The sequence below is a fragment of the Pithys albifrons genome, chromosome 14, assembly GCF_047495875.1.
Source record: "Pithys albifrons albifrons isolate INPA30051 chromosome 14, PitAlb_v1, whole genome shotgun sequence".
In the NCBI taxonomy this organism is placed as follows: domain Eukaryota; kingdom Metazoa; phylum Chordata; class Aves; order Passeriformes; family Thamnophilidae; genus Pithys; species Pithys albifrons.
This window is the reverse complement of record NC_092471.1, coordinates 10488690-10516584: the sequence shown is the minus strand read 5'-3', so window position 1 is coordinate 10516584 and position 27895 is coordinate 10488690. Positions and strand designations below refer to the sequence as shown.

The following is a 27895-nucleotide window of genomic DNA, read 5'->3' as shown; positions in this document are numbered from 1 at the left end:
CAGCAAGATCTAACTTCACAAGATCAAAAAGACATCACATGAATAAACTTAAATGCTGTCTTTTTAGTCTCTGCAGGTTAGATTAATTCCCTTTACAAAATTTGCAGGTGACCATACACATTATACTAAACCTGGCTTTTCAGTAATTATTGTAGTGATTCTTCTAGATGTTTTCATAGTGGGACTCTACAAGTGTTTTTAATTTTTTGACAGTAAGCACCATTTTTCAATCTGAGAGCAAAACCCTAATTCATGTATCTTTCAATACATTTTCAGTAATTCTTACTTATCAAGCAATTTATCTCAGCCAACATCCAGGCTATCCAGGCTATAAAACTGTAAATTAATAAGTATCCAAAAGTAACCAAGTAGTTTTCATCCGGCTTGAAATATGATATCTCCACAATATAATTAATACCTTTTTGCCCTGGATTTTCCCTGGGGTTTTGTTTATCCAAGCCATTTATAACTGAATATGTACTGTCCTCTTTCCTGTCTGAAGTTTTTTGGTAAGTTAGTCACAGAGCCCTGTTCCCTGAGTTAACACTTGTAGTTTTACTATAATGTTGATGTCAGTATTGCTTAATAGGAATTCCTGGTTAAGAAAAAATTAAAGATACAATCTGAATTTTGGCACAGGTTGTTTATTACCACAGGTCATTTGCCTCCTCACACTGTAATTACAGCACACTAATTGCTGTACAGCAGCATCAGTAGATCTCTCAAAGTGACACAGTGGCATTCACAAAGATGGGAAGGTACTTCCAACAACCTGAGTCAGTGCAAAGCCATGGCAGGGGAACAGGGGAGGGAAGATTTTCCTCATGAAGTTTTCAAGCTACTCAGTAAAACTTAATGCATGAAAACCACACAAAAAGTAGTAAGGGGAGAGTATTCACTCAAACTTCAGTTTCATAAGGAATTAAGGTGATGTTACTGGAGGGCTCTTCCCATCTGACCCTACGGAGAAGAGGAGCAGCACCTTTCATGAGCCAGGTTCAAGAACTGAGGCCAATCCAGCTGATCTGCACAAGACTGGCATGGTAAAGCCTCAGGAGCACCAGTGGAGGTGCTTCTCTAGCCCATTCTTGGGCATCGGGCCTTGCTGACAGGAGTCAGTGGTGCACAAAGCAGAGGACAACAAGGAACACCGTGGAACAACTCCCTGCTCACACACTCACCACTGCAGAGAAACACTGCGAGAGCCAGAAGGATCTCCAGCTCCTCCTCTGCACTGTGCAGAGCCAACCTCCCCTCAGGTTGGCCCTACACACAGTATGTGTGAACTTGCACACCCTGAGAGGCAGAGCAGGTTCTCTCCCAGGCAGTGACTGAATGCTGAGGCAGCAAACGCCACTGCCCCGTGCAAGGTTCCATCCCAGGGTACAACCCTTCAGCTTGATGTCTCACATGAACAGGGTAACCAAGTGTCTGTGTCAAACTCCCACCCAGTTACAGCTCAGTTCAACCACCATTGTATTTACACCTTTGTTAATTCAATGAAAACAAACATAAGGGGTAAATTTAAACCCAGGCCTTGAATTAACAACAATGCTTTGAAAGCTTGTCCTGTAGCTTCAGACTGCACATACGGCATACAAAAATAAACATTGGAGCACTGTGGTCAAAAGTAACCAGACAATGCTGAAAGAAATGTTTAAATACTCCAATTAAAAAAAAACCAAAACCAAAACCAACAACAAAAAATCCCCCAAACCCCAACAACAAAAAAACCCCCAAAACAAAAATCCAAAACAAAAAAAAATCCAAAACCAAAACCCAAGCTGTAATAATCGAAAAACTTTTGCTTGTGCAATAAGCTTTGGATCAAGCCTCAAAACAAATTAAGAAAAAAAGTCCATACAGCTACTTATCTGTAGACATACAAACCAGCTGGGTAAGTCAGCCTCATGTTTCAGGCTCCATGTTTCAAGGCAGTGAGAAAAAGCTGTATGTGCAATGAAAACATTGACTCTCTGGGTTTTCCTGGGTTTAGCCTTCTGTTTCTCAATGAGGTGTTGTGTACTTTCCATGCTTTCTAAACAACACTTCCAGGAAGCATCATAGAAAACCCTCGTAAATCTCCCATAGATCCAGAGCAGCAAACAGTTCTGCTGCTACAAATCAAATGGAAGAAAGGTTTTACACACAAGTCAGTAGAAGTTACTGAATACTGATACCTGAATATCTTGCATAGCTCTCAGGTAACTCTTTCATAAAAATCAAGTCCCAGGGCAGTTTTGTCCTGCTGTTAACCTCCTTTTCAAAGCCCTTGTGCTTCCACTCCATGGATTTGCATCCTTCATTTCCATCTCTTCACTCAGCCCAGTATCAGCAGCCATGGAATTTCTTCTGTTTCTTTAAGATACTGAAAATCCAAGTAATTTGAAAAAAAAATCTTCTTAATTCAAGCTGTCAGAATTTGATGACTATGTTAATTATTTTTTCCCATTTAGTCTGAATAGAACTCTAATTGTATTTTGTATTTTTAACCCTAAACCTACAGAGCAGTTATTTTGTCATCTCACTAACAGGCTTTTAACTCTGTAATATCCCCAAGTGATTACAATTTGAATTGCTATATTGATGTATCTTTTATAATGCTAAGGAAAAAGTTGCAGTAAGGGGTATGTATATAAAAATATAGAAGCATACCTTTTAAAAGTTAACAAGCTTTAATGTGAAGCATTTATGCTCTGCTTCCATATTAGTTAGACAATGTGTTTGCTCTCAATTTCAATTTAAAAGGTTCTATTTGTGTCCTACTTCTCAGCTTTTCCCAGACAGTTTACATACTGTATTTACACCCTTATTAGGATTTAGCTTTGTAACAGTTAAAGCAAAATTTGGTCAATCTCTTTCCCAGACAGGACTTGCTGAGCCTCCTGCCAAGTCCTGCAGCCTCTAAGTTGGATCCAGCTGATCGGAAGAGCCTCTCACATGACTCAGGTCAAGGCTGGGTAACCATTTGCTTAAGCAAGTCACAGAATCACAGACTATTCTGAGTTGGAAGGGACCCCCAAGGATCATTGAGTCCAACTCTTCAGTCAACGGCCCACACAGGGGATTGAACCCATGACCTTGGCATTATTACAACCAAGTTTTAACCAACTGAGCTGATCTCAGCGTGACACGGTTTGCAGCCTTAACTAAAAAAGGTATTTCAGGCAAGATACACCAGCTCATGGGCCCACAGCCCCCTCCAATTCCCATGAAGAGCACAGAAGACCCTCCCTGCAGGTAAAAAGGGGTGTAGGAACAAGCCTGTTAGAATTGCCAGTCCAGAGCTGCCTTGAAAAATCCCTGTATGCTTGACTTGTCTGCAACACTAAACTCTTCAAAAGGCACAAGGCGGCAAAATAAAACACCTGTGCTAAATTCTTGTGAATTTCTACTCATCATCTATTCATAAGACAAAATTCTATCAGAAAAAATTAGCAAAATTTATGTATTTGAGTTTTATAATTAGCCAACTTTAATTTATACAAACAATAGATTTTATTTCCCCTCCAATTAAAATATATTTGTTATCCTTAATAATACTCTGGTTACATTAATAACAGTTAAGTTACAGAACAAAAAACAACAGAAAGCAGCCCTGTCTTATAATTTTTTTTGCAATAGAATCAAATACACCGATCAAGGAACAACTGAGTTGCACTTTATTTTATATATTCATTACATTACACAGCACAGATTTAAAAAAATAGAAAAGGTAGATATTTCTGTCTATTGGATTTAAAACTTCTATTGTGAAAAACAGTATTTTGTATATTCTATATATTCTATATTCTGAATCTCTTAGTGTGCAGAACTCAAAAATACATACACAGAACATATTAGTACTTCACAAAACAAGGAAGCCACATAATTAAGGAGAGTGATTGTAAAACAGCTGTACTGAAGTACAAAGCTGTGATACTTTTTAAAATCGAAAATGGATGCTCAGTTCAGTAGGAAAAAAATTGAGTATTTTAAAGTGACTCTCATTAGAATAGTCCTTAATTTGCCCCATGTCTCATGAAGGGCACAAGGTACATAAAATCTCCTCCAATTCTGCTGAGTTCTCAAAAATCAATGAAATTAATGTACATTTTATATATAGAGGGATCTTTGTGAAAAACAGATGGCTAAAACTTCAGTTTACTGAAGCCAGTTTGTACATCCAAACCAGAAAAAACAGACAGGGAGACATACATCAAAACAGACAAACAAAATAGCAGAAGTAAACATGAGGTGAAGTATTGCAGCAGCAGCTTTATGTGTATTCTCTGAATTATGTCACAACCAAAGTTGCAGAAGTAAGACAATATTTTCAATCTTACATAACATTAAAAAGAAGTGAAAATAACAGCTATAATATACATGTATACAACAATATTTTATATTAACTTACAAATTTTATACAGGGACTGTTTGCATAAACGTTCAGTCATACGGAGTCATCCCAATGTAGAGCAAAGGAATGATCACATAAAGGTTTCCATCACTTGGGCTTTCCCAAATCAGGTCTATGAACTGAAGTTACAAAATATACATATTTGTCTTTTAATATTGCTTTTTACATATAAAAGATTCACTTAAGAAATATGATTTGAAGTGTAAAAACATGGATAGAGTTTGACAGCAGAAAAATCTCAATCCCATATGGCTACATCCTGGAATTAGCTGCATTTTTCAGATTGCATTACACATATTTAGAGCCATAGAGCAGGAAACATTTGCATCCCCAGTGCCAGCCTGTATTTCACTAGTACATAAAAATTTCCTGTCTCTTCATAATATCTGAACGACACAGAGGGCATTCACTCAGTACTTGAGCACAGTCCTTACAGGCAACTAAGTGACCACAGGGGATGAAGACAACGGACACATCTTTAGCCATACAGATTTTACAAAGCTTTTCTTCCTGCAAGCGTCTTAACTTCTCTTCAGTACTGAGGTCTAAGGAAAATAAACACATAAAAAGAAGTTAACAGACTTAGTACCACTGAATCTTGTTCTTCTTTTTTTCTCTTTAGACAAAAGGACAAGGTTTGCTTCATATGATTTAAAGGTCACACCCTTAAAAAGAACAAAAATTACAAGACAGAGGAATCCCAGCCACAGCATGGAATCCTCTTTTCCCCCCCACCCCTTCTCATCTCATTACATCCCCCAGGCCAATACCAGCAGGGTGTTCAGCTATCTGGATCTCTAATAGCTTGAAACAGTTATAGAATTTAGGATATGCATATTTCAATCAGGAACCATCCTTTTCACAGACCTTCCATTGACAATTTTCCCAAAACTCTCATTGGTACTGATTAAGAAGTTTGGGGTTTTTTTTTTTGAGTTTCCCCAGTGAAAACACTGAGGATGTGCTTCCCTTCCCTGCCTCCATTTTCAAAATGCCCATACTTCAAACAGCTTAAAAATCTGTAATACAGAAAGAATCAATTTTGCATCTCACATGAGCTCTTAATTATTCCAGTATGCCCTATGTGAAAACACAAAATTCAGACACCTTCCTCTGCCAGCTGGGGAAAGCTCTGCACAGCCAACCACCAAAATAATGTCCAGCTGCACTGCAAGTTGTTTTTCCCCATAATGTCCATTAAAAATCTTATTAAAAGGAGTAGGCTGGTAAGATCTCTGCCCAACATGCCACCCATATACTTGTCTTAAATTACAAGTCTCCTGAATCAGAACTCCTGGGTTTGGTCTATTTGCAGAAGCACCAGAAGGGCTTTCTGAGCACGACCTGCATGTCCCAGCAAAGCTGGAACACAAATAACTGGAAAGAAACACCATTTACAAGGATAATTCTTCTTATTGGCCAAGAAGGAAAATGCTGCTACCCCAAGCAAAATTTTATTCTGACAAATAAATAATCCCCTACTAAGATGTTTTCATATTGAGCACACCAAGTATGACAGGGCATCACTGGCTATTTCATTTCGCCACCAGATGCCCCACATCTGGAGTTATTCTTGCTTGTATTTTGACATGTAATTGTCACAACAGTGTTGGCTATTTTTTGTTAGCATGTATAACCTATCCCAGAAGCACACCAGACTTGCAGTATTACACACTTTGGAGGTACTAAAATGACTTACTTTATAGATGATATTTATAAATGTTGCTACACTCAAGTATTTTAACACCCTCTTTGTTCAGTTTTTTTTTGAATGTCCAAACACAAATCTCTTGAATTTTAAGTTACAATATGGTAACTTCACCTTAGGAAAGGCTGGGATCAGAGGGCAGGATAAACAGATAACAATAAAAGGTATTTCACAGACTAAAGAGCTGATATGAAAGTACACACAGAGGTTTTGTAATTGAATAAGCTCATCTTGCTCAACTGGGAATTCATTTGGTTCTTCTTCCCTTGTATTTTCTTTCTGAGCACTTAAGTCTGCTACCAGATCCTCAACAGATGTGTGACTTTCTCCAGTCATCTGCAATCTCTTTTCCATGGTGTTCCTAATCTCAGACAAACTGAAACCCATGGCTATGGCACTTTGTACCAAAGGATTCTGTAAGAGATCATCTAAAACAAGAAATTAAAAAAACAAAAACAATTTAACAAGGATGAATCTAATTACTGGACATTATTCACTACAGTTCTCTAAGACACCTTTGCAAATATGTAGCCAAAGGAACCATATTTCTAAATTGAGAATTTTGCTACTTGAAAAACTACATTTCAAAACACCCAAAACTCCTGGTTTGAGTTTTCTTCTACACAAGGTTTCCCAGTGTCCCTTCATCTATTTATAAATATAGAAATCCTCCTAGATTTGCTGTTTGAATCAACTAGTTAAACAACGTCTCATGTAATATAATAAATTCTGTAACTGAATGTTAACTGAAATTCATCCAAAATTCCAAGGCACAATGGAAAAGTATTTGGTGACATTACATTAATTTTAATTCAATTCGGGGGGAAAAAATCACACATATGTTGAGAGAAACCAATAAATATTTCTGTTTTATAAAACCAGAACACAGCACCACCAGCAAGCAAGCAGGTCTGTCCCTGGTAAGACACAACACTACTTTGGGAAACCACTTTTCAGCATGTCAGACTTTTCCCTTCCTCTTACTTATCAATATTGTTTAAAAAGCAAAATTTTTAAACTTAATTTTCACTCATAAATGAGCATTGTGAGAGATTTCTAGAATAGGTTACCAGTGACAGCTCTCACTCCCTGGAAAGACGCTGCTTGACTGCCCTCCCTGATAACTGTCTTGTCTTTTTATTGCTTGGTATTTTTGAAAAGCATTGCAGGAATGTGTAATACTGAAGCACACAAACTACTTCAGCCTTCTCAGCTTCCTAGTCCTTGCCAACTCTTCCTGGCCCAGGAAAAAGGATTGTTTCAGTTCAGTATTCCTTAATATCCACCCCACAGCACTGCTCATTCCATGCTTGGTGCAGACTCACTAGTTACAAACTGCATCCTGTACATTCCTCCTCCACGGTTCAGCAATCTCTGCTTTACAATATTTACCAAACCATGAGTATATTTCCCCTGAGAGAAATAAAATTCATTCTGCAGTTCTCCAGAAGCAATGGAAGAGCATCATCCAACAATTTGCCTGTCATGCTTTATTTAAAAACACAATAGAGTTATTTTTAAATTTAACCATTCCCTTCCCTATACATTCAAATATGGATATTCCAAAATAGAGGGAGTTGTTTGCTTTGAACAGGTACCTTTAGGAAGTATTGTCCCTTCAGCAGCTTCTGTCTAAATGGAAATATAAAAAGACAGAATTACCATTCTGGAGAAGTAGAAGGAAACCTACAGAGCTATAAAACAGAAAATAGCTATTTGATCTTGGTTATTTATTAAATCTCCTCTCAACAACTGCAAAACTACCAGTATTTTGTTATCTCTTTCACATTGTTTGAAATTTTAATTTCAACCCATCTTTGCAACAATCACACTTACATGATCCTTAATCTATGGAAAAATTCTAAAATATAATCAGTTTTACATTTTAGTGGCTGCACACAAGTTTAACAATGCTCTACCAATAAGAAAAGAAAATTGATCTACTTATATTCATCACAGCCCTTGGGCTCCCAGGCTATAAGAGAAATGGCACTTATTCAGTACCCAAATACACCATATCCAGAGTCCCCTGGCTGTGATCCATGACCTGCTACAGAGAATGGGAGATCTGTAAACTCTGATGGACAGAACCAAAACACACTCCATGCCTTTCACTTTCTGCTAATGAAAGAAGCAGCAAGAGGATTAAAGGATAGACACATAAACTTCCTAAGAAAATTATGTTAACATTTTCTCTATTTTAACAAAACAATAAATACGGAAGGCACTTACTGTTGAATCATTACACACGTCTCGTAAGTGAACATTGTTTATAAATTCTATCCCCTTTTCCTTGCTCAAAAATCTGCACCTAAAAATGAAAATATTTAGTTTTACTAAAACTACATAAGCAGCAAAAATTGATCACGTAACTTTGGAAGCTTTCATGAATTTCATAAATCTCCTACATCACACTGACCCACTGCCATGGAGACTGACATGGCAACAAACTCCCAAATAACACTGTTAATGACCTAAGAGGAAGTAATCAAATCTGACATAATTTAAGCAACCTAAACCAAAATCGCACCCATTTAAAGAGAAGTGAAACATGGCAAGAAAACACATCTTAACCATTTACTGCACCAAGCCAAAAACTTGGAATGGTATCTCCTTTGAGTGACAGAGGCTAATCATTAAAAGCTGCCTGTACCTCTATTAAAAGAGGGAACAGCTAATGCATAAATACCAATCTCACACCTCCAGAGAGCCTTTCACCACAGAAATTTGGCAACAAATGCATGAAAGACATTGATCTTATCAATTATATAAGTAACTGAGTCTTTGTACGTGGACAGGTTCTGTCCACCTGTACGAACTGCTGAGCCGTATCATATATTATTCTTGCTTTCCTCAAAACAGACTTAAGACAACGCTGTCAGTCTTTCTAAAAAAAAATGCTGAGTCTGGAATCCTCCATGCTTTATAATTACACAGAACTGTGTTTTGAATTCCATGCCACCACTGACTTATTCAGGTTTGTTTGCACTGTGACAGAAGTTTAGTCATTTTATATCTTGGTATAACTTGGACATATATGAAGTTATAAAAACAACCATTACAATGCAGCACTTTGATAACCAGAAAAAAAATCAGATACATATTCACAAAAACTCTCTAATTCTTCTTCCTGAGAGACCAGTTAAAACCAGACACAGAGATCTTCCCTTCCCTTTAATAAAGCTCACAAATAAGCCAACATAAAATTATTTTCCCAAATCTAAACAATATTAAGCACAATCAAACTTCTGAAACCTTTACTAGTATGCTCTGTCATTAAAATGCAATATACTGTACATAAGACTCAGATATGCACCAAGAAAACAGTAAAAAATACCTTACCCAGGAAACCATTTGGCATGTTGATCCCACGGATCTTCATTTTCCTTCCACTCTTGCAATCCTCCACCACAGTGAAAACACACAACGTGATCACCATTCCCTGAGAAAACATACAACAATTTCTAGCAGGCATGACACTAAGTTTTCAAATAAAACATTACATTATTAAGAACTAAAGTATTTATTTTACTGATTCACAATTTCAACTAAAAAGAACTACATTTTAACATGGGACAACACACATGATTTAAAACAAATATCCAGGAGAGAACTGAGCTTAAAAAATACAAAATCAGAGTAGCATGAAGTTTTCCTGAATTTTATTTTAGTAATTATAGATAAAAAGCAAAAGCTCATTTATTATCAAGTAACTCGATCCAATGCTAAACAAGCCCTGAAGATGCCTGCCACAGGGAATCAGGGATGTTTGCTTGCCTTTTTGGTCCTCCATCTCCCCACAAAGTTCAACAGGCCCTGTGCAGCAGCAGCACAACCAGCTGAGGAGAACTGCACTCCCTCTGCTCCAGCACTTTGTCTACTGCAAGCCAAGACTGCACTAGAAACTGCTTACATACTGTGTTTATTGAAACGAGATAGATAGGGATACTTTTCCTAGAGGGTTAAGTTATTCTCAGGCCACAGGAAAGAGTTTTCACAGAAATCACCTCACCATCCATGGTCTGATAAGCTGCTGCTCAGTCAGTTTGCCTTCACAACAATCTCTAGGGACTTACAGGAATCCAAGAAGAAATCAATAAAAACAGTTCTACTGGGTACAAATATTGCCATACATATGGCAACATAGGAATATACAAAGGTATACAGGAATTCCCATACAGGAATATATCAAAGGTATTATTTATGGCCACAAGTAAAACAAATGGAATCAGATTAAAAAGTTCTTCTGAGATCTCCTAACAGAGAAGTCAATTAAGATGAGAGCAAAAAATTATTTCCGATAATCCCCTTTTCTTTGTGACCTCGTAAGAGCAACACCCTGTACAGCAGCTCTCAGGGAGGAATTTCAGTGGTGGTGAATGGCCATGTGCAATTCCATCTAACGGGGAAACCAACGCACAGAGACACTGGAGTCTTATCTGAGTAAGAGTGCACATGTCTAAGAGTAAAAGCTCTTCCCCTGGCATCACTGTCTTCATAAAGCTTTGGCAGTGGGCAGTAGTGGCATTGGCCAGTTCTTGGTGTCCATGTGACATAATGCAGACACGTGTTAACAAAGTGAAATGGCACACAACCTGCACTGTCCTGCTCACAGACTTCTGTGCAGGCACAGACCCACTCCTTACACCTCAGGTCTCGAGGACAGCACTTCAATTCTTAAGAAATACAAACTCCAATAATTGCCATTATGAAAGATGTATTATGAGGGTTTTAGCAGGCAAGGAAAACACTTGGCTGTTTTACTGCTAAAAACAAATTTATGATCAAGTTTATACTTTGCTGCTGAACATACCTGATATAATCTATATAATTTTACACAAGAACTGTGAAAAGTAGTTGACAGAGTAAAGAAATTCTGGAAAATCATTCCATATTAGAATTTTTTAAAATGCCTCTTTTTCCCAAAACAAGAGATTTTCTCATATACAATTTACTTGTAGAAGGCATGAGCCATTCTAAGGTCTGCTTACCCACGCTATAGAACCCAGCTTCTGCAAGTCGCTCCTTCTCAACAGGGTATGTCCAAGATAAAAATGTTTGTAAACGTCTCCCATATTTTGCCATAGATGGATTCCTTGGGTGCTGTGCATTGTTCAGACCACTTATCCCAAACTCATCAGGAATAGATTCACTTGAAACATTTCCAACATCCCGACCCAGTACAAAAAGGCATTTAGGAAAATGCCTCTTGTGTTCTGACCAAGCTCTGTCACTGGGTTCCCAGTTCTTCAATTTTCCTCCACAACAAAAACATGCCACCTGGTCACCAACACCTGTATAATAAAATCCAGCATTAGCCAATTCCTTTGGTGTCAGCTGGCCACCGAGGGGCCAGTTGTGAAAAGACTTTAATCTTGTTTCTTCACTGCACATAGCCCGGTTTTTAGGATACAAAATATCTGACATATCCACAACCTGCCTAGTCCTCAGAAGATAATCTGCCTCCAAATCAGAGTCATCCAGAGCACAAGGGAGGGCTGAATCACTGGAACCGTTTTCAGTTCTGTGCTGGTAGTTCTGGGCGACAGGATCCACGTCATCTTCCAGAAGAGCAGATTCAGTAACAAATTTGCAATTTGGGGAAAGTTGTTTGTGTCGCTCAACTGCAGAATCCCCAGACGCCCATCCTTCAATAGTTGTATGGCAACTGAAGCACTTCACTTTGTCACCTTCTCCTGTATAAACAAAGCCAGCTCGTGCCAGTGCTGATGCCGAAACTGGACAGCCAGGAGGGAATTCAGCGAAAGTTCCCAGTCGAGAGCGCTCCTGTGCCCATTCCTGGTCACCATCAGTGTCTGTGGCACAGGCCTCCAAATCATGGGGGACATTGCACGTCATCTCTGCACTAGCAGGGCCCTCCTTTAGAGTTCCTAAACAAAGAATGTATGTTTTAGTCTCACAGAGAGGACAGATCATACCCAAACACAAGCTGGAAACTGGTTAAATTCAACTACCATCCATTATGTATTAAAATAACAACCCTCCTTCTTCCCTCCCACCTCACCCATTCATTACCTGCCACGCAAAGGCAAACACCATAAACATTAAAACCAAAACAATAAAAAAAGTGTAAAGAAAGGCAGGAAGATCAAAATGTTTTACAGGCCTATAAAGATTTACCTGGAAAACACACTGGTTTATAGTTCCAAAAGCATGTTCTACTTCTTACTAAAGATTGCAAGAATGAAATCAACAAAATATTTAACAAAACTTCTGGGTAAAACCCTACCACAAAAGGCCTCTGAACCTGAAATACAAACTTACTCAATTTAAAATACAGGTCTAAACCAGACCATATTTGCAAGATTTTAGAACCCACGTCTCAAACACAACTATCTGTTAGCCCCCTATGAAGGCCGTGACTCCCCTGCCCTTTACAGGTGGGTAGCAACAGGTAAAATAATAAGTATAAAAAAAATAAGATTTCATGCTTTTATTATATTGTAACAACATACCTTAATTTACCTTTTAGCAAAATAGCTTGTGAAATAAACTGTTAGGTATTTCACTGGGGCATTTTAACAAGGAGCTGTGCACTGCTTTCAATGTCACTGTCTTGGGGCTGCCCCGCACTGGAGTTCATGCCCAGCATCTGCTTCCACTTTTCCATGCTCTGCCTACACTCTCTTACCAAAAATTCCTGTGCCTCTGCCATCCCTTCAACTTTTCCTCCCTTCCCTTCCTGAAGGAAGTCATTCTTACCACTTGTTGCACATTCCTATTCCTGCCTACACTTTCTCAGGGTGACTCCTGTTAGTCCTGCCCACCATCCCTCCTGTGCCAAAAGGCTCCTGAGGGCACTCAGACAAGCCCCACCTTCCTGAGGATGACAGAAAGCAACTTGGCTACAGCAGGTCCTGTGAAAGAACCACAAATGGCACAGTCATTGCCTTCATTCCAACATGGATGAAGTCAGACCACAGTAAAAATTCAAGTGCAGTGACATTATTGACTTAGAAAGTCTTGGCTGTTGCTCATGCACATCTCTAGGTGGTAAATGAAATTATTATGAGACTGCTCAAATGAACTTCTTAGCGCAAAGCAGTAATAATTCAACAATTAGCAGAGAGAAAGCCTTGTAGGGAAGAACGGAATATATATTTATTTGAACAAGTGTCCTTCTCCATTTTCTATTTATTTCCAGTCCTCATCTGTCTAAGGCAAAAATTGAGCTTCCTCAATACCTGCATTAATATTGATTATACTTTCCATAAGGTCAATGCAGACCTTATAATTATAATAATTGCTTACATAATACCAGATTTAGCTCCTACAGGAACGACAAAACCATTTTTAGAGTTGAGAAATGGGAGGGGGAAATTAAAATGCCTGTGCATTGCAGGATTGCTGCATCCTCTGCCAAGATGACAAAGATAATTAACATAAAAGCAGGTGGAGAAAACGTGACGTTGAGCCCCAGCGTGAATGCTGCGCGTGATCACAGCACTCCTGAGCACCAGATTCATTTCCTTCTGTATGTCAGTTCATGACTAATGTAATGACACTGGAAATTATACTGTAGCTTTCTGTTTTAGCTTAGCAAACTCAAAAATAGCCTCTGAATAAATTACATTGACTGCCCTACAAATGTGACCTATATGCTCACTGTGACTTTGAAGGGCAAAGAAACCCCAAAGCAGCAATTACATGTAGTAATATGAAAGCTGTCACAAAACATGTTATTTTTTATAGAAAACAAATAGATTTTTATAATAAAAGTTTAAAGGTTCATGCTTACTTTCTTTTAAAATCTTATTTTAAAGCCTCTAGAACTGTTTCTGTAAAGATCTCAAGTGACCTTTTGCATTTATCTTCATTAATACTACACTGCACTCACAAAAGAATTGGTATTACTCAAAACCAGTGAGCTGCATACTAATTTTCTTATCTGCATGCCTAAAAGACTTGCTACAAGAACACAAAGCCTACCTCAGATCCTTCAGAGACTCCTCACACTGCCCATTGAAAAACCAGAACAAATGCCCATGCTTTCACTGTATGAATAGCAGCACGTCTTCATTCCTCTTTTATTTATATAGAAATTAGTTCAGAAACAATAAAAATGCTCATCCTGTTTTAATTTTTACATATTAACTTTCCTGTTTTGTACTTAGTTGATAACCAGAACAGTCTGATTATGGTATCTTGGATATACCCTGTTGACAAGGAGCACCTTGCAGAAGCTGGGTAAGCCAGGCCTTGGAATGGCTAATGCCTTTTACACCTCTTTGGTAACTGTAGCAAAGCAGAGATGACCTGCTCAGCTTTAGTATAACATGAATGCACTTCAAGAAGGAACTTATTTTTCTTAAGATAAAGAAGCTATTTTACTAAAGCCATTTGAACAATATTCTGCACAGGTATTGGAACAGTTGCCTTACTCCAGTCAGTTGGAGCAATGATTTAGAGCAATATCCTGCACCACAACAGCACTCAGACAGGTATTAACTGCAGAACAAAAATGACTGATGGTAAATGTGTGAATAGTTTATGGCTAAGAAACATAAATTCACAAAAAACAGTCACCTAAAACAGGTATACACGACTTTATAACACATACTGGCAGCAAACCTGAGTTCAGAGTATACTTTATGTATGCTGAAGTTAATTAAACCTTTCTGCACTGATTTTAATTAGGCACATGAGAATTAAAGATAGAACATCCAGAAATGTTAAAGATCATCTTAACTTCTAACACCCAAATATTTTAACTACTATTGAAGCATCAAGTAATTTTTTTATACAGTGAGTAAACAGAATCTATTTTAGCCTGAAAGGCTTCCAGAAGATGAGCCAAGTTTAATCCTGCCTTTAAACGTCTGAAGGTTATTTGTCACAAGACACCTCCCACTTTCAAGCTAAACTACCAATTTATATCGTCTACTGATTATGGTTCAGAAAAAAACCCACAAACATTTAGAGCAAAAAATGTTAACTTATTCAAAATGCAAAGTTGGTTCTGCCAAGAAAACGGACTCAATTCAGCTTAAAAAATATTAACAGGTATAATTTCATGCAAAAATATGACATTATCATATTACCTAGATCTGAAATGCTTCAAAGGAAAAGTACAGAACTCGCTTGCCCTTTCAAGTATATTTTATTAGATATGATTATTTCTATCCCTAACCCTAAAACAGATTGGCATTTTAAGGAGTTATTTTTAACTCGTCCACATGACAAGCATGGCAGTAACATCCAAATCAGAAACCTCCTTGCACAGCCTCATGTTCCTGACCAAAGGGTACATAAACATGGGGCTTCTACGCCTTGCCTGGCTGACTGCAAGAGCAGAGTTAGAGTTTATTGTTGACTGAATTCTGAAATGTGAGTAGTGCACCAAGTAAATATCAAACACAACATACTGTACCAGCTGACACACAGATTATGCACATGTCACTTCAATGAACTTCAGTTTCTGCCTGCTCAGCTGCAATTAGATCAAGGAAGGTGTGTGCTAACTGGAAGTGTACTTACAAAGATTAAAATTATCAGAAACACAGGATTTATTTGAATAGTCTTTACAAATTTTAGCATGTTTATATCTAATTATCAATAGCCATTTAAAAAACCCCTCTGCCTAGAGATTCTTTTTAGTTTATTTTAGAAAGAGGGTTTGTATCTACAGAATGCCTCTTGACTCAGTGCCAAAGCTTATGTAACCCATCAGCTCAGCCTCATCTGTCTGTTCTTCAAACAGGTCCTACTTAACCTCCCACCAAGGTCTGTCATCACAAGGAGTCCATCAGCTGCTTAAGGTTATGGGTTATTATATCCTCCTAATTTTTTACTTTATTCACAAAGACATTTACACTCCCCCCATCTCTGATATGTACATAACCAGGCCTACAGACACACACCATTTTGAGAATTATTTTCACATTGTATTTTTCTTCATGAAGAAGTAATATGGGTATGGAATAGAGCAATAAACAATAAAAATGGGTTCATGGCAGTGCTCTCAGTAGGTAAGAGTGGGACAAATTTACATCTGCTAAGGGCAGAGAAAAAACCTAATTGTTTTTGTGAACGTGCATGTTAAATGTCTTCAGAAGAACTTTAGATGTATGCATCAGAAGGATTAAATATCAGCCACTACAGGAAAAACTGGCATGCTGTAAGCTAAGAAAGTTACTGCTCCTTTGGCCAAAAAAAACCCCAAATTACCCAGACAATAGGGGTTAGTAAGGAGAACAGCCCATAATAAAAAATGCCCATCAAAACTTGCAGTGTCCTGGGTTGCATCTCCTTTCCTGAGTATGAGCTGTGCTTCAGATTTAGAGTTACATTCTTTTACAAATCCTTTAAAGTTAGTTGAAGAAAAATATAGAAGGCGGCATTTTTCATCAGGGAGATACAATGACACAGAGCTTTAGCTACAGCAACATGACTAATGCCACTGCAACACTGCTGAACCGCTTGGATTCCGAAGCCAAGCTGCAAAAGCACCCAAGCTCAGAGTCCAGCAGCTCCTGCCTCGCCCCTGCCGAGGGCATTCCCTGGGGCAGACACAGACAGTGCTGGGGCAGACAGACAGCGCTCCTGCCCAGCCCCTGAGCTCCTGCCCAGCCCCTGAGCTCCTGGCACCGTCACTCAACTACAGCCCGAGGCAGAGGCAGCATCCTGGTATCTTATCATAGCACTGGCATGAATGTTATGCCATTAAAGAATGAGAAGACTCTGCATCTATATTTTACATGTGTGGGTATCTATCTATCTATCTATCTATCTATCTATCTATCTATCTATCTATCTATCTATCGTATTTATAATGGGTGGTCCCGTGGTGTAATGGAGAGCACTCTGGACTCTGAATCTCAAGGACCTGAGGTCGAGTCTCAGTGGGACCGTCCCCTGGCAGTTAAAGCCTCCCTGCCAACCCATCCCGTCAGATCTCGGATGCTCAGCAGGGTCAGCCCCGGTCAGTACCGGGTGCTGTGACAGTCCCGAGGACTTCCCTGTCACTGTCCAAGCTCGCTCGGCCGTGGCAGATGGACCTGAGGAGTTAAAGGGTGGGGCCAGTTCTGCGCACGCTGAGCCTCACCTAAAACATCCACTGAGCAGACTGGAAGGGCTTACCCAGGTGGGGAGAGCCCTGCCCAAATCTTTGTTCTGAAGTTTGGCGATACATGTAGTATTTATACAAACAGACCTCATTATTTTGTAAACTTGGAAATCTGTCTTGAATTATCCTCTATATTTTAAGTTTGTCAGGAAATTGGGATGACTTGGAGACTAATTCTAATTATAGTATTGTACCAAAAATGAAAAGTTGCACCTGTTGAAAACACTCTGCTTGCCTTTCTACATAATAAGAAATTCTTCAAAACACGGAAGGGGAAGGACAATGATCTGCAAGGGATGTGCAGCTCCATTTTACATTTTTTATGACAGGAGTGACACTCCATGCAAGCTCTGCCTTCTTCAGTCTTAACAGCCTTTCAATCTTCACACACAGCTACTTTTTTCACATTCAAAAATCTTTGCTATTTATAGAGCCCGACTTTCAGTCATGGCATTCAGAGTATTTTGGGTTAGAACTCCACAAAAATGACCACATGCTATGAAAAATAAAAAGCAGCAAATGACTGTATGCTGTTCACTCTGGAAATAAACAAACAAAAAAATACAAAAGGTACTTACAATAGTTTTTCCCTTAGGAATTAGTATCCAATCTGACCAAGTATAGCAATAGATTAATGAAAGCAGATACTGGTTTCATCCTTATTTTGCACCAATCTTTAGAACAAATTCCAGTATTTACATTCCTGTTGGTAGAAAAAAAACAGAGGTTAAAATCTTCCTTTTCACATAACCTTCAGCATTGTTTATGAAGGCACAACTTCAAACTACAGCCAAAAAAAAATTAAAATTCTCTCTCTCTTGATCATGACATCCAAATTAAAACATATTCTAAAGCTGAATGAGTCTGAGGTCAGGGAAAGTCTGAAATTTAGATGTTTGACTAAAACTAGCAAGGGACATGAATTGGAGATACTCCAGGAAATACAAAGTAAACAAAACAAAATCCTGGAATTAAAAACTAGAGGGCAGCAAAAGAAGATTGTAACAGCAGACAGAATAAAATCCCACGATCCAGACTTCTCGCTCTCAGGAAATTCTGTATCTGATTATAAATTGGGTTTTCTGGAACTCTTCAGCTCCCTGTCCCTGCCTCACCCACCCTGGGAGGGCAGCAACAGACACAGGAGCCCCGTCACATGCACATATGGCCTGAAATGAAATGATTTTCATACTTCCAAAAATCGAGATAGGATCACACAGTTTCTTACTTTTCTGGTAACAAATGCAAGTCTGCCTTGTATCAGTGGGAGTAGCCCAAAAATCCCACAATCAACCAACCACCCTCATCAGAATTTTCCCTTTTGCTGCTGATTACAAAGGGCAAGGTCAGAGGAGACACAGAACAATCATTAACTTGTTCCTTTGCCCTCCTTGGCAAGTGCTGTGGGTGCCAAGCTTGCTACGGAAGGAAGTACTTGTGGGTTCTTTAAATAATCTCAAAGAAAACTGCAAAGCAATCAAGCAGATTGAAGCAATTGAAAACTGAAAAATACCCGAACAGAGGTTTAATCAACCAATACATCACACCAAACTTGCTTTCTGAAAGAGAATACTTCACTGTTGTCTTCTCTGTTATATGGTGATTTACTTCAGGATAAACAATGAGTAGATTAAGTTAATGTGTATCTTACTGTTCTTTGTCAAGGTATCAGATTCAAAAAAAGGTATTTGACAAAAAAGTGATTTTTCATGCAGTTGGTTGCTTTTCCTTCCAAGCTGGTCTACCCTAACTAAGACCTTGTGGTTTTAAAGTGTTCACTGAAGAAACAGAATGCTCCCAGTTAGCTACATAAAGCACAGCAATGAAAACAGCAGTTGTAGCAGTGAAGGGATAATGAAAGCAGCACTGCAAACACATTTGTGCTTCATAGAGGATACAGATTAATAACAGTTAAACAAGACAGATATTACACAGACTGAAGTGAGTACTTACAACCATTTATAGGGCTTCTAGCAGCAACACAGGAGCATCAGACAGTAGTACAGAAGCAGAAATACACTTAAAGAGAAACATATATGCATAAAGAGAATGGCTGGAAGTTTCAAACACAGCTGAAAAAAGTATTGCCAGAGTGAACTTCTGCCTGTAGAATTCTTAAAAACTACTGCAATCTTAACAAAGCAAAACTGATCAAAATTCTATTTTTATTAACAAGAAGCAGAAAAGGCATTCTAGCAAGTCTGATGGGTCTAATAAATGAAAAATAATAAAAGAGCGGGCAAGGGGAGACAATATTCAAATATGTGAAAACAAGCAGAGGCGACCAGAAGCGCAAATTTTTCCTTCAACTTATGTAAAGAGCATGGAACGTAGAGAGCACAGAGCACCGACGGTCCTGCTTGGAGACCGCAGGGCACGGCTGGGTGCGGGCTCGGGGCTGGGTTAAGGGGTCAGGGCATGGGGGTCGGGGCTGGGTGAGGGCACGGGGGCCGGTGCGGGCACGGGGGTCGGTCCGGGCACGGGGGCCGGTGCGGGCACGGGGGTCGGTCCGGGCACGGGGGTCGGTCCGGGCACGGGGGCCGGTCCGGGCACGGGGGCCGGTCCGGGCACGGGGGCCGGTGCGGGGCAGCCCCGTCCCGGCGGTGGCGGCGCGGTCCCCATGGCAACGCCCAGCCGGCAGGACCACCCCCGCCGGGGCTGCGAGGGCCGGGGCACAGTGGCGGCCCCGCCGGCCCTTCCCCAGCACCTCCGTGAGGACGGCGCGGGGGTACGACGCCCCTGCCCCGAGCGGAGACCCCGCCGAGCCGCCCGGGGCAGTGGGAGCCGGCAGAGCAGCGGGGGCCGCCACAGCGGGCAGGCGTGCAACCCATCCCGCCCCGGGGGTCTCGCCCGCTGCCCCCGGTCCTGCCGCTGCCCCGGGCCCCGTCAGCGCTCCCTGACAACTCACCGGGCGCATCCCGTCCCGTCCCGCCCGGCGCGGCCCCAGCGCGGCCCCAGCGCGGATCCGCCCGCACCGCGCACGCCGACAAGATGGCGGCTCCCGGCAGGCCCCGCGGCGGGCTCGGCACAGCCGGCACAGGGCGCCGCGCGGCGGCCGCGCCGGGAACTGCAGCGCGGGAGCCCTCAGAGCCCTCGGCCCCTTGAACCGCTCCGACCCTTCCAACCCCTCTACCCTCTCAGCCCCTCAAAGCCGTTTACCCTCTCAGCCCCTCAAATCGCTCTGCTCCCTCAGCCTCTTCACCCCTCCATCCCCGCCCCGCCTCGCCTCCCCTCCCTCGCCTCCCCGGCACCCCTTTCCTGTCTCTCACATCTTCCCCAGGCCGTTTCTGGTCCCTGCGCTCCCCTTGCTCTCACCTCTTGTCTCTGCACAATAACAGCTTGTTAAGACTTAAATCTGTTAAACCTGATTTTTTTTGGACTAGAATTGTCCAAATTGGACAGAAAATTCAGACTCTTTTTCTTGGGTAGGCAAAATCATGTAACCATTATGACTAAGACTGAGATGGTCTTGAACAGTAAAATATCTCATTAACGTTTTTCTCTGTTTTAGCCCTCATGGCTGGCCCAACAGATTTTGGCACTTGGCTGGATGTGGAGAACCTCCTTCCTGCTGTCCTCAAGAAAGCTCAGCTACTGGGAGCAACACCCTCAAACATTTTTGGTTTCCCATTGTGCTTACAAACAATAGTGAGTTACTTCCTTCAGATCATGTATCTCCAAAGACTTGTGGCAGATTGTCTGGGACAGTATCAGGAGAGAAGGGTAATAACACAATGCACCAGAATGTTTGCAGATCCAGGGCTCAGAGCCCTTCTGGATAAGGATTGTTTCTCACTTTGTTGTCCAGCACCTACTAAAATCCCAGTTTGATTCAAAGCTTCTGGTTGTTATAATTAACTATAGTATACGGTGACAAGTATGAATGTGATTCATGGCAGTAAAACGAATGAGCTATTGGAGCTCCTATAGTGACATGAAAAGAAACATATGGCCAGACAATTAACCAAAACTTCCAACTTACACCCATATGGAGAGATAAACAGGATAGTGTTAAATCACTTTATCTCCTATAACTTTGTCAAAGACCACATGAATTGTAACACAAAAGTTGAAGAGCTAAACTTTCCCACATCTAAGGGGATCAGAATTTATGGTGGGGTTATCACTAGGGTTGTAAAAGTAACTTAGCTATAGTGGTATATGTTAAACTGCTTAACAATGTACTTACAATGTTTATGCATAAGTCTAATGAATGTGTATGTAGAGACTAAATAAATGTTAGAGTTACTCTGTGTTCGGTGTGCGAGGGCGAGCAATGCTGGCGTCAATAAGGGATCACAAGTTATATGGGAAACTGTGTTTGTTGACATATTCCCTAAGAAAATAATGTCATTTATTTCCTACCCATCTCATTGACTAATCAATTGGACCATTAATATCAGGTTAATGAATGGAGTGAAAAAAGCTATGCAATCCAGAGCTGGAATTTCAGGGGTGCAGCAGAGAAAGAAAATCAAACATGGAAAAATGACAAAGCAGTGCCTTGATTAGGAACATTTTCTCATGAACATGACAATAGAAAATCAAATAACTGATAAGTTACAGGTGTGTGAAGGCTGCCTTTCCCCATGAATTACATCCAGTGTTCTTGCTATCATTGGAAAAAAGACATGCAGTCATTTGCTAGGAAAGCCATGCATTTGCATGCTGGTCCACAGAAGATCAAATCTGGTCCTCTCTTCTGAAACAGTATGACATCCTTTCCCTTTATCCACACCACTTACTATTACAGCATATTCTTTCTTTTCTTTTGTTGCAAGCAGTGATAGACATCATTCTCATTACATTTTTCATGAAGGTAGTGAAAAAGTCTCAAGGGAAGTCTGAGATAAATAGAGGTATTATTATAGTACAGAAACAGGAAAAGTTGAAAAAACATGATGAGCCTGTTGAATTTTAGCCATGAAATCTTATGCAGGATAAATGTGCCTGTAACTTCCAAATCCATTGCTGATCAGACAATGCAATAAAATGCCTCCTCATTAAAATTAAAACTGTGAAATAATGGCAGCAGTACTGAACCTGATAATACATGCCCTGTGGAAAAGTTAGATTTAAGCATGTAAAAACTAAATATTCTTTTGATGCTTACTTATAAGTTCACTTGCCTGTGGTGTCAAACCAGGGACAAACGGTGTTTACTTTCTTTCACAATTCACTGCACAGGCAAGCAAAGATAAATGTCAAACGAAGAGGAAAATGGTAAACATGAAACTAGTGATTTATTTCTGTTCTGTTTGAACTGATTAATGAAGGAAATAATTATCTAGAGCTGGGACTTTGGACTTAACAAACATGGCATATAACCACATACATGGTTTTCTATTCATAATTCCTTCGAGCTGGTACTGGCACACAGGTACTGTGTAAGTCTGATACAACAGGCAGAAGAAAAGCCAAGTTCAGAGCAATGCTTGCCATTCCCTGCATGCTTCCCTATTCCCTGCATGCTTCCATGTTATACCCTCATAGGAGAAAAGAGGCAAAGAGGAGCAAAGATGAATGCTGTGGTTAACAAACGTGTCCCTTTTAACTGATCACTTTGGTCATTCGTTTTCCCCACATCCTGTTGATGATGTCTGAGAATTCCTATACATGGGGGAAACTCAACATGACCATGCAAATCTTAGCTGAGCAAACTTTTCTGTACTTTTTAAACGTTTTACACTGCTGCTTAAGTAGAAGGTTAAAAAGCATATTCTTCACATGTCAAAGGCAGGTGTATTTACTAAGTACCTTCTGACTTTGGACACACTCAGAGTCATCTACCAGAAAGTGATGCCCCAGCAGAACAGAGAGCAATGGACAAAATGACCCATTCTGTTTCTAGGCTGGGATCAAGAATGAACAATCAAGACCCAGAGTTTCAGAAGTAGCTTCTTTGACTGCTAGCAGTCTGCCAACCCCGAGTTTAGGTAGGTGTTCAGGATTTCTCTCACATGATTATCATTACCCACAGACACGCTTTCATTTTTAACATACTTGGTATCTGGGGTACACAACCCAAACAAGGGTGTGGACTGTGTTGGTCAGAGTCTGACCTACCAAATTCAGGGTTTACCTTCAAACCTTCATATTCTCTCAAAGCACTAATAAATGCCCTTACCTCTCACAATAAACCAGCATGAGGCACCTATGCCATGGGATGAGTGTCTGGGATAAGTGCCTGTCCAACAGCCACACCAACAGCTCTAGTAGGCACTGCCCACACACTGGAAAGTGCTGACTTTGTAAACTTTGGCTTCCTACACTCCTGCATCACCAGCACCCAGCCAACCTCCTTGGGGGCTCCAGCCACCTGGAGTTCCACTGCACACATGCAGAGGAGAGGGGCAGGAGCACAAGCTGTAACACTTGCTGCAGAGCTGCTGGGGCACCAGCATGGGCTGCCTGGCTCTCCCAGCGCTGGAGAGACACTGCCAGGGAGCTGCTGCAACAAACCCTTCATATGCGTGACCACAGGCTGAGGATGGGCTGAAATTACCACAGGGATTTTGTCAGCAGAGTGCAGTAAGTCATCCCATTTTCTGGGAGATGTGTGTCGTCTAAGAGGTGTAACAATACAGACCTGTCCTGAAGAATATCCAGCTATTAGATCAATGAGCGAGTGATCGCTGTGAGCCCAGGAATATCTGCTTTACAAGTTGTACTCTGCCTTTCTGCATGAGAAGACTGAGGAAGCACTGCAAGACTCTAAATGGCACTGCAGTGATACTGTCACTGCTCAGCTTGCAGTATTTCCTAGGGCTTTTTCACATTTTCACGCTTTATATGCTATTATATTGAAATTCCAATAACTGACCTTGATAAGGCCTTTTCTAGGAATGTGTATGTCCTGGAAAACAGAATGTTTCTTAATTAATTTATTAGTTTTCTGCTGTGCCTTTTGCGACCGGACTTGCCTATTCTGCATCGGCCTTTTTAGCCTCCAGCACGCTTGCAGCAAGTGTGGGTAAAGCCCTTCCCAAATCTTCATTCACAAAGCCTGGCCATGATGATGATGAATTTATTAGTTTTCTTTTGTCTCATCATTCTTTAGAGCAGAGAAACAGGAATTGTCCATGCAATAGTTCCAGCACAGGCGGGGAGTAAAGCCCATTAGAACAGCTTGTCTCCATCTTTCAAACAAATCCCAGCAGTGTCTCACAGATCTCTACTTCTGAACTAACATTTTGCCATTTGGTGAGTCTGTGATTAAAGATATAATTATGCTTTTCCTGTATTTATAAACTTCTCCATTGTTCAAAGCTGTTGCTGAAACAGAGATTTTGGGGGGTCTTTTTGTCCTTCCTTGTCAATGCTAATCAAGAAAAAAACCAAACATGAGTCTTTGGAGCTACACACTCTGATCAGACAGAAATACACATTGAAGGAGTGAAACACTGTGAAGCAAATAATTGATCTGCTGCCTATCAAATACTGTTCCAATCACATTACTCCAGGCATTGCTCCCAGCACCATTTTTAACAGGCATTATGTGGAAGAGTTTAATTAGTCTTTCTGCCTTTCATTTTTCACCAGCAGGTTGCATGAATACACAGAAAACCAACAACTTAAGCCTTGACTAAAAGACTTCCAGGTCAACAGGGTTTGGAAATGGAACCAAAGCCTGAAGCTGGCTCTTGCCTGTGCTGGCAAGTGGGTAAGAAAGGCAAATAACAACAACTCTGACTGAAACAACGCTGCTTTCTGTGAGCTGAAAACAAGCAAACCTTTCCCAAACAGTATGATCCTCCACATCCATTGATCTTAATTAAATCAGGGACATTTTGTAGCTCAAGATGATGAAGCGGCACTGAGTTTAGCTATGAAAAAACTCCAAAAGTTGTAAGAGGTGTTTGACAATCGCTGTCAGAGAATGTTTCTCTTTTCAGTTGCCCAGAGGAATGGAAACAGCTGGTACCAGCTATTCTTACTTGCCTAAACAGCATTTACCAAATGGAAATCATCTGGAAAATGTGGAAGCATGACTTCTTTGTATCACTTATCTTCTGTGTGAGAATTTAGGAAATGTCTCCAGAAAAAGAACAAGAGCAATCATCAAACAATGAATGATTAAAAAAAAAAATCAGGAATTTAGGACAATTAATTCTTACATGGACATGATAAGCCAAATAATAAAGGACATTTTATTTGAAACATCTGGAAAATGTGGAAGCATGACTTCTTTGTATCACTTATCTTCTGTGTGAGAATTTAGGAAATGTCTCCAGAAAAAGAACAAGAGCAATCATCAAACAATGAATGATTAAAAAAAAAAATCAGGAATTTAGGACAATTAATTCTTACATGGACATGATAAGCCAAATAATAAAGGACATTTTATTTGAAACAGTCAATGTTAAATGTCTGTGCATGAAAAGCAAACCAAGGCAGTAATTTGTTAAAATTGTGCCTTGTCATATGAATCCATGGAGCTGGTTAACACAGAGGAAATGAGCTGTTGGATGTTTTATTTCTTCTGCTTCAGTACATTTCTGGCTCTCCTAAGGGGTGTCTGCAGTATTTATTTAGAAAACCAAGAATGAATAAATTTTTCTAAGTTTAAATTACCACTGATACTTTTCCAGCTATGTATTTGCTGGATAATGTCCTACACCCTTGAAAACCTTGTATTTGCCATCAAGCTAAATAACTTCCCACTGCTATCCAGCTGTTACCATAGTGGTGACACAGGCATTTTCTTTAATGCAGTTGGGACAAAACCTTCAGAGTACTTCTTTATTCAGGCAAGAAGCACAGTGGTGTGACATACCCTGCCTTTGCAGTCATCATCATTCTTCCGTCTTTTCAAAATTTTATTTTATCCCATTATTTACAAAGGTAAAAGTCAACCTGTAGAAATAACAGAAGGGAACATAGAGCTGTCCTGGCTTTTCACAAGGCTCTGACTCATTTATACGAATCTTAGGATGCCCACGATGCTTTTTATAGCACACAAAAGCCTCATGAAAAGATGGAGAATAAACTATAAGGGCTGTTTTATACAACTAAAATATAAGTCTTATTTTTTAACCTAGGTATTGCTCACAATTCATCTAACAGGTGGTACTGAGAAAGATGTTTCACTGCATAAAGATGTCCACTACAAAATCATAGATAAGTCAAAAGTTTATAGCCTTGAATGAAAACTACTCTGTGTCAACAATATATTAATCTGAAGAGGAATTGGTAGATACTTATTTTCAAAATATTTTGCTTTGCCTACATTTTTTTACTAAAAATTGTGTCTATGTTTTAGATGTTATATATCATATATATACCATGCATCTTAATTAAATAGAGTACATTTTCTATAAATCCTATCATGAAATGTTTTCTGTAGTGCTATAGGTATATTGCGGAGTCAGACTTTCCTCAGAGTAGACATAGTTTGCAGGAAGGAAAATTCCAGTTTGACTCAAGGAAGAAACATTTCAGTGCTTAAACACCAGGACAGGGAAATCACCTCCCTGCGAGTGTTCACAGCTCTGTGAAGGCACGGAGGAACCTCACTGTTATATTTGCTTTTCATTCCTTTTTGCTATGCTGTAGTTCTAAACATGAAATCAAGAATTTGTAGTCCTTCATCTGATGATAATTTCTGAGGAAATACTCCACTTTCTATGGACTTCTAGGAAAACTGTTTGACCACTCATGATTATTTAGTATTCTTCCTTTTTTTTTTTAATTAAAAACCTGAAAAGAATAACTTGGAACAGAGAACTGCAAAGTGTTGAAAAGTGCAAATAATTCTGAGCTACAAATCAATGCATTTACATATAAAAAAAGTAACATATTAGGACATGACTTTGCAAACTTTTATGAGATGAAAACTTTACTCATGTCTAGTCTGTGCAAGTCTCAGCAGGTAGAATTACTCACCAGCATAAATGTTCATCAGAAGATCCTCTAAATGGATTGTAAATAACTTCCTGAGTATCTACGACACAAAAGAACTGTACACACCAGTGCCCACAGCTAATGCATTTCATTTACTGTAGAAGTTCTACCATTCACCACAATTTCACTATTCCACTCAGTGTAAACCAAATATATCAACAATACAGAAAATGTAGTCATGGTGATTTAGTAAAATTGTTTGACAATAATTGACTGTACTTTAATCTCAGGCCTAATTGTTCTATAATTATTTAAGTATTTAATAAGCTGTTTAATTAATAGCCCAGCTCCTACAGTAAGGAAATACTCTTTAACTGAGCCACTGTTGAATGGTGGATCTACAACACTTACAAGCTTCCTAAAATTCCATTCATTGACATTCATTTTGTGAATCTTTAGAAATCATGAGAAACCCCTTAAAACTCTCATCCCTTTAAAACTGTATCACACTTTATTTCAAATGAGTAAACTCTAAGACTCAGATATGCAAATGTATTTGTAGGTTTAAAGTTGCAGGAGAGTGCAGTGAGACAAACGTACTGAAACTGGGTAGTTCCAATATCCCCTCTGAAAGCTGTGGGAGAATCTGACCTTTAGTAAAATGTTTTTATGGTCCCAACTACATTTTTAACATCTTTGAAATTCTGTTCTTATGTCAGCAATTATTGTGGTTGCAAACTAAAATGTGAATGTTACCGAGTACTACCCCATGGCACTGTATTACTGTCACAGACCCAGACCACAGGCATTTGCTGCAAAAATCCACATATTTGAAACAGTAAAAGTTGGCATTGCACTG

At 39.8% G+C, this 27895-nt stretch overlaps 1 protein-coding gene across 6 annotated transcripts; it reads right to left on the bottom strand.

The window, feature by feature from the left end:
- Positions 1-638: 638 nt before the first annotated feature.
- Positions 639-20188, bottom strand: XIAP (X-linked inhibitor of apoptosis). 6 transcript variants are annotated; one of them, XM_071569391.1, is made up of 8 exons: positions 20102-20188; positions 17772-17896; positions 11099-11998; positions 9450-9549; positions 8340-8418; positions 7706-7739; positions 6311-6535; positions 3640-4944 (listed from the first exon to the last, which is right to left on the bottom strand). In XM_071569391.1, the coding sequence occupies exons 3-8, from the start codon at positions 11964-11966 to the stop codon at positions 4751-4753; spliced, it is 1500 nt and encodes a 499-aa protein (XP_071425492.1). In that variant the 5' UTR covers positions 11967-11998; positions 17772-17896; positions 20102-20188; the 3' UTR covers positions 3640-4750. The 6 variants fall into 6 exon arrangements, 5 of the variants coding, with proteins under 5 accessions (XP_071425492.1, XP_071425493.1, XP_071425495.1 ...); XM_071569392.1 differs by lacking the exon at positions 20102-20188 and adding an exon at positions 19147-19197; XM_071569393.1 differs by having other exon boundaries at positions 4830-4944; positions 6348-6535.
- Between the last annotated feature and the right edge of the window lie 7707 nt (positions 20189-27895).

Excerpts from the sequence above, each read along its gene's own strand:
- XIAP (XM_071569391.1), bottom strand. The coding sequence starts at position 11,966 with ATGACGTGCAATGTCCCCCATGATTTGGAGGCCTGTGCCACAGACACT. Across the intron at positions 9,550-11,098 it reads AGCTGGGTTCTATAGCGTGG|GGAATGGTGATCACGTTGTG; the intron begins GTAAGCAGACCT and ends ATGTTTTCTCAG. Across the intron at positions 7,740-8,339 it reads ACGTGTGTAATGATTCAACA|ACAGAAGCTGCTGAAGGGAC; the intron begins GTAAGTGCCTTC and ends ATTTCCATTTAG.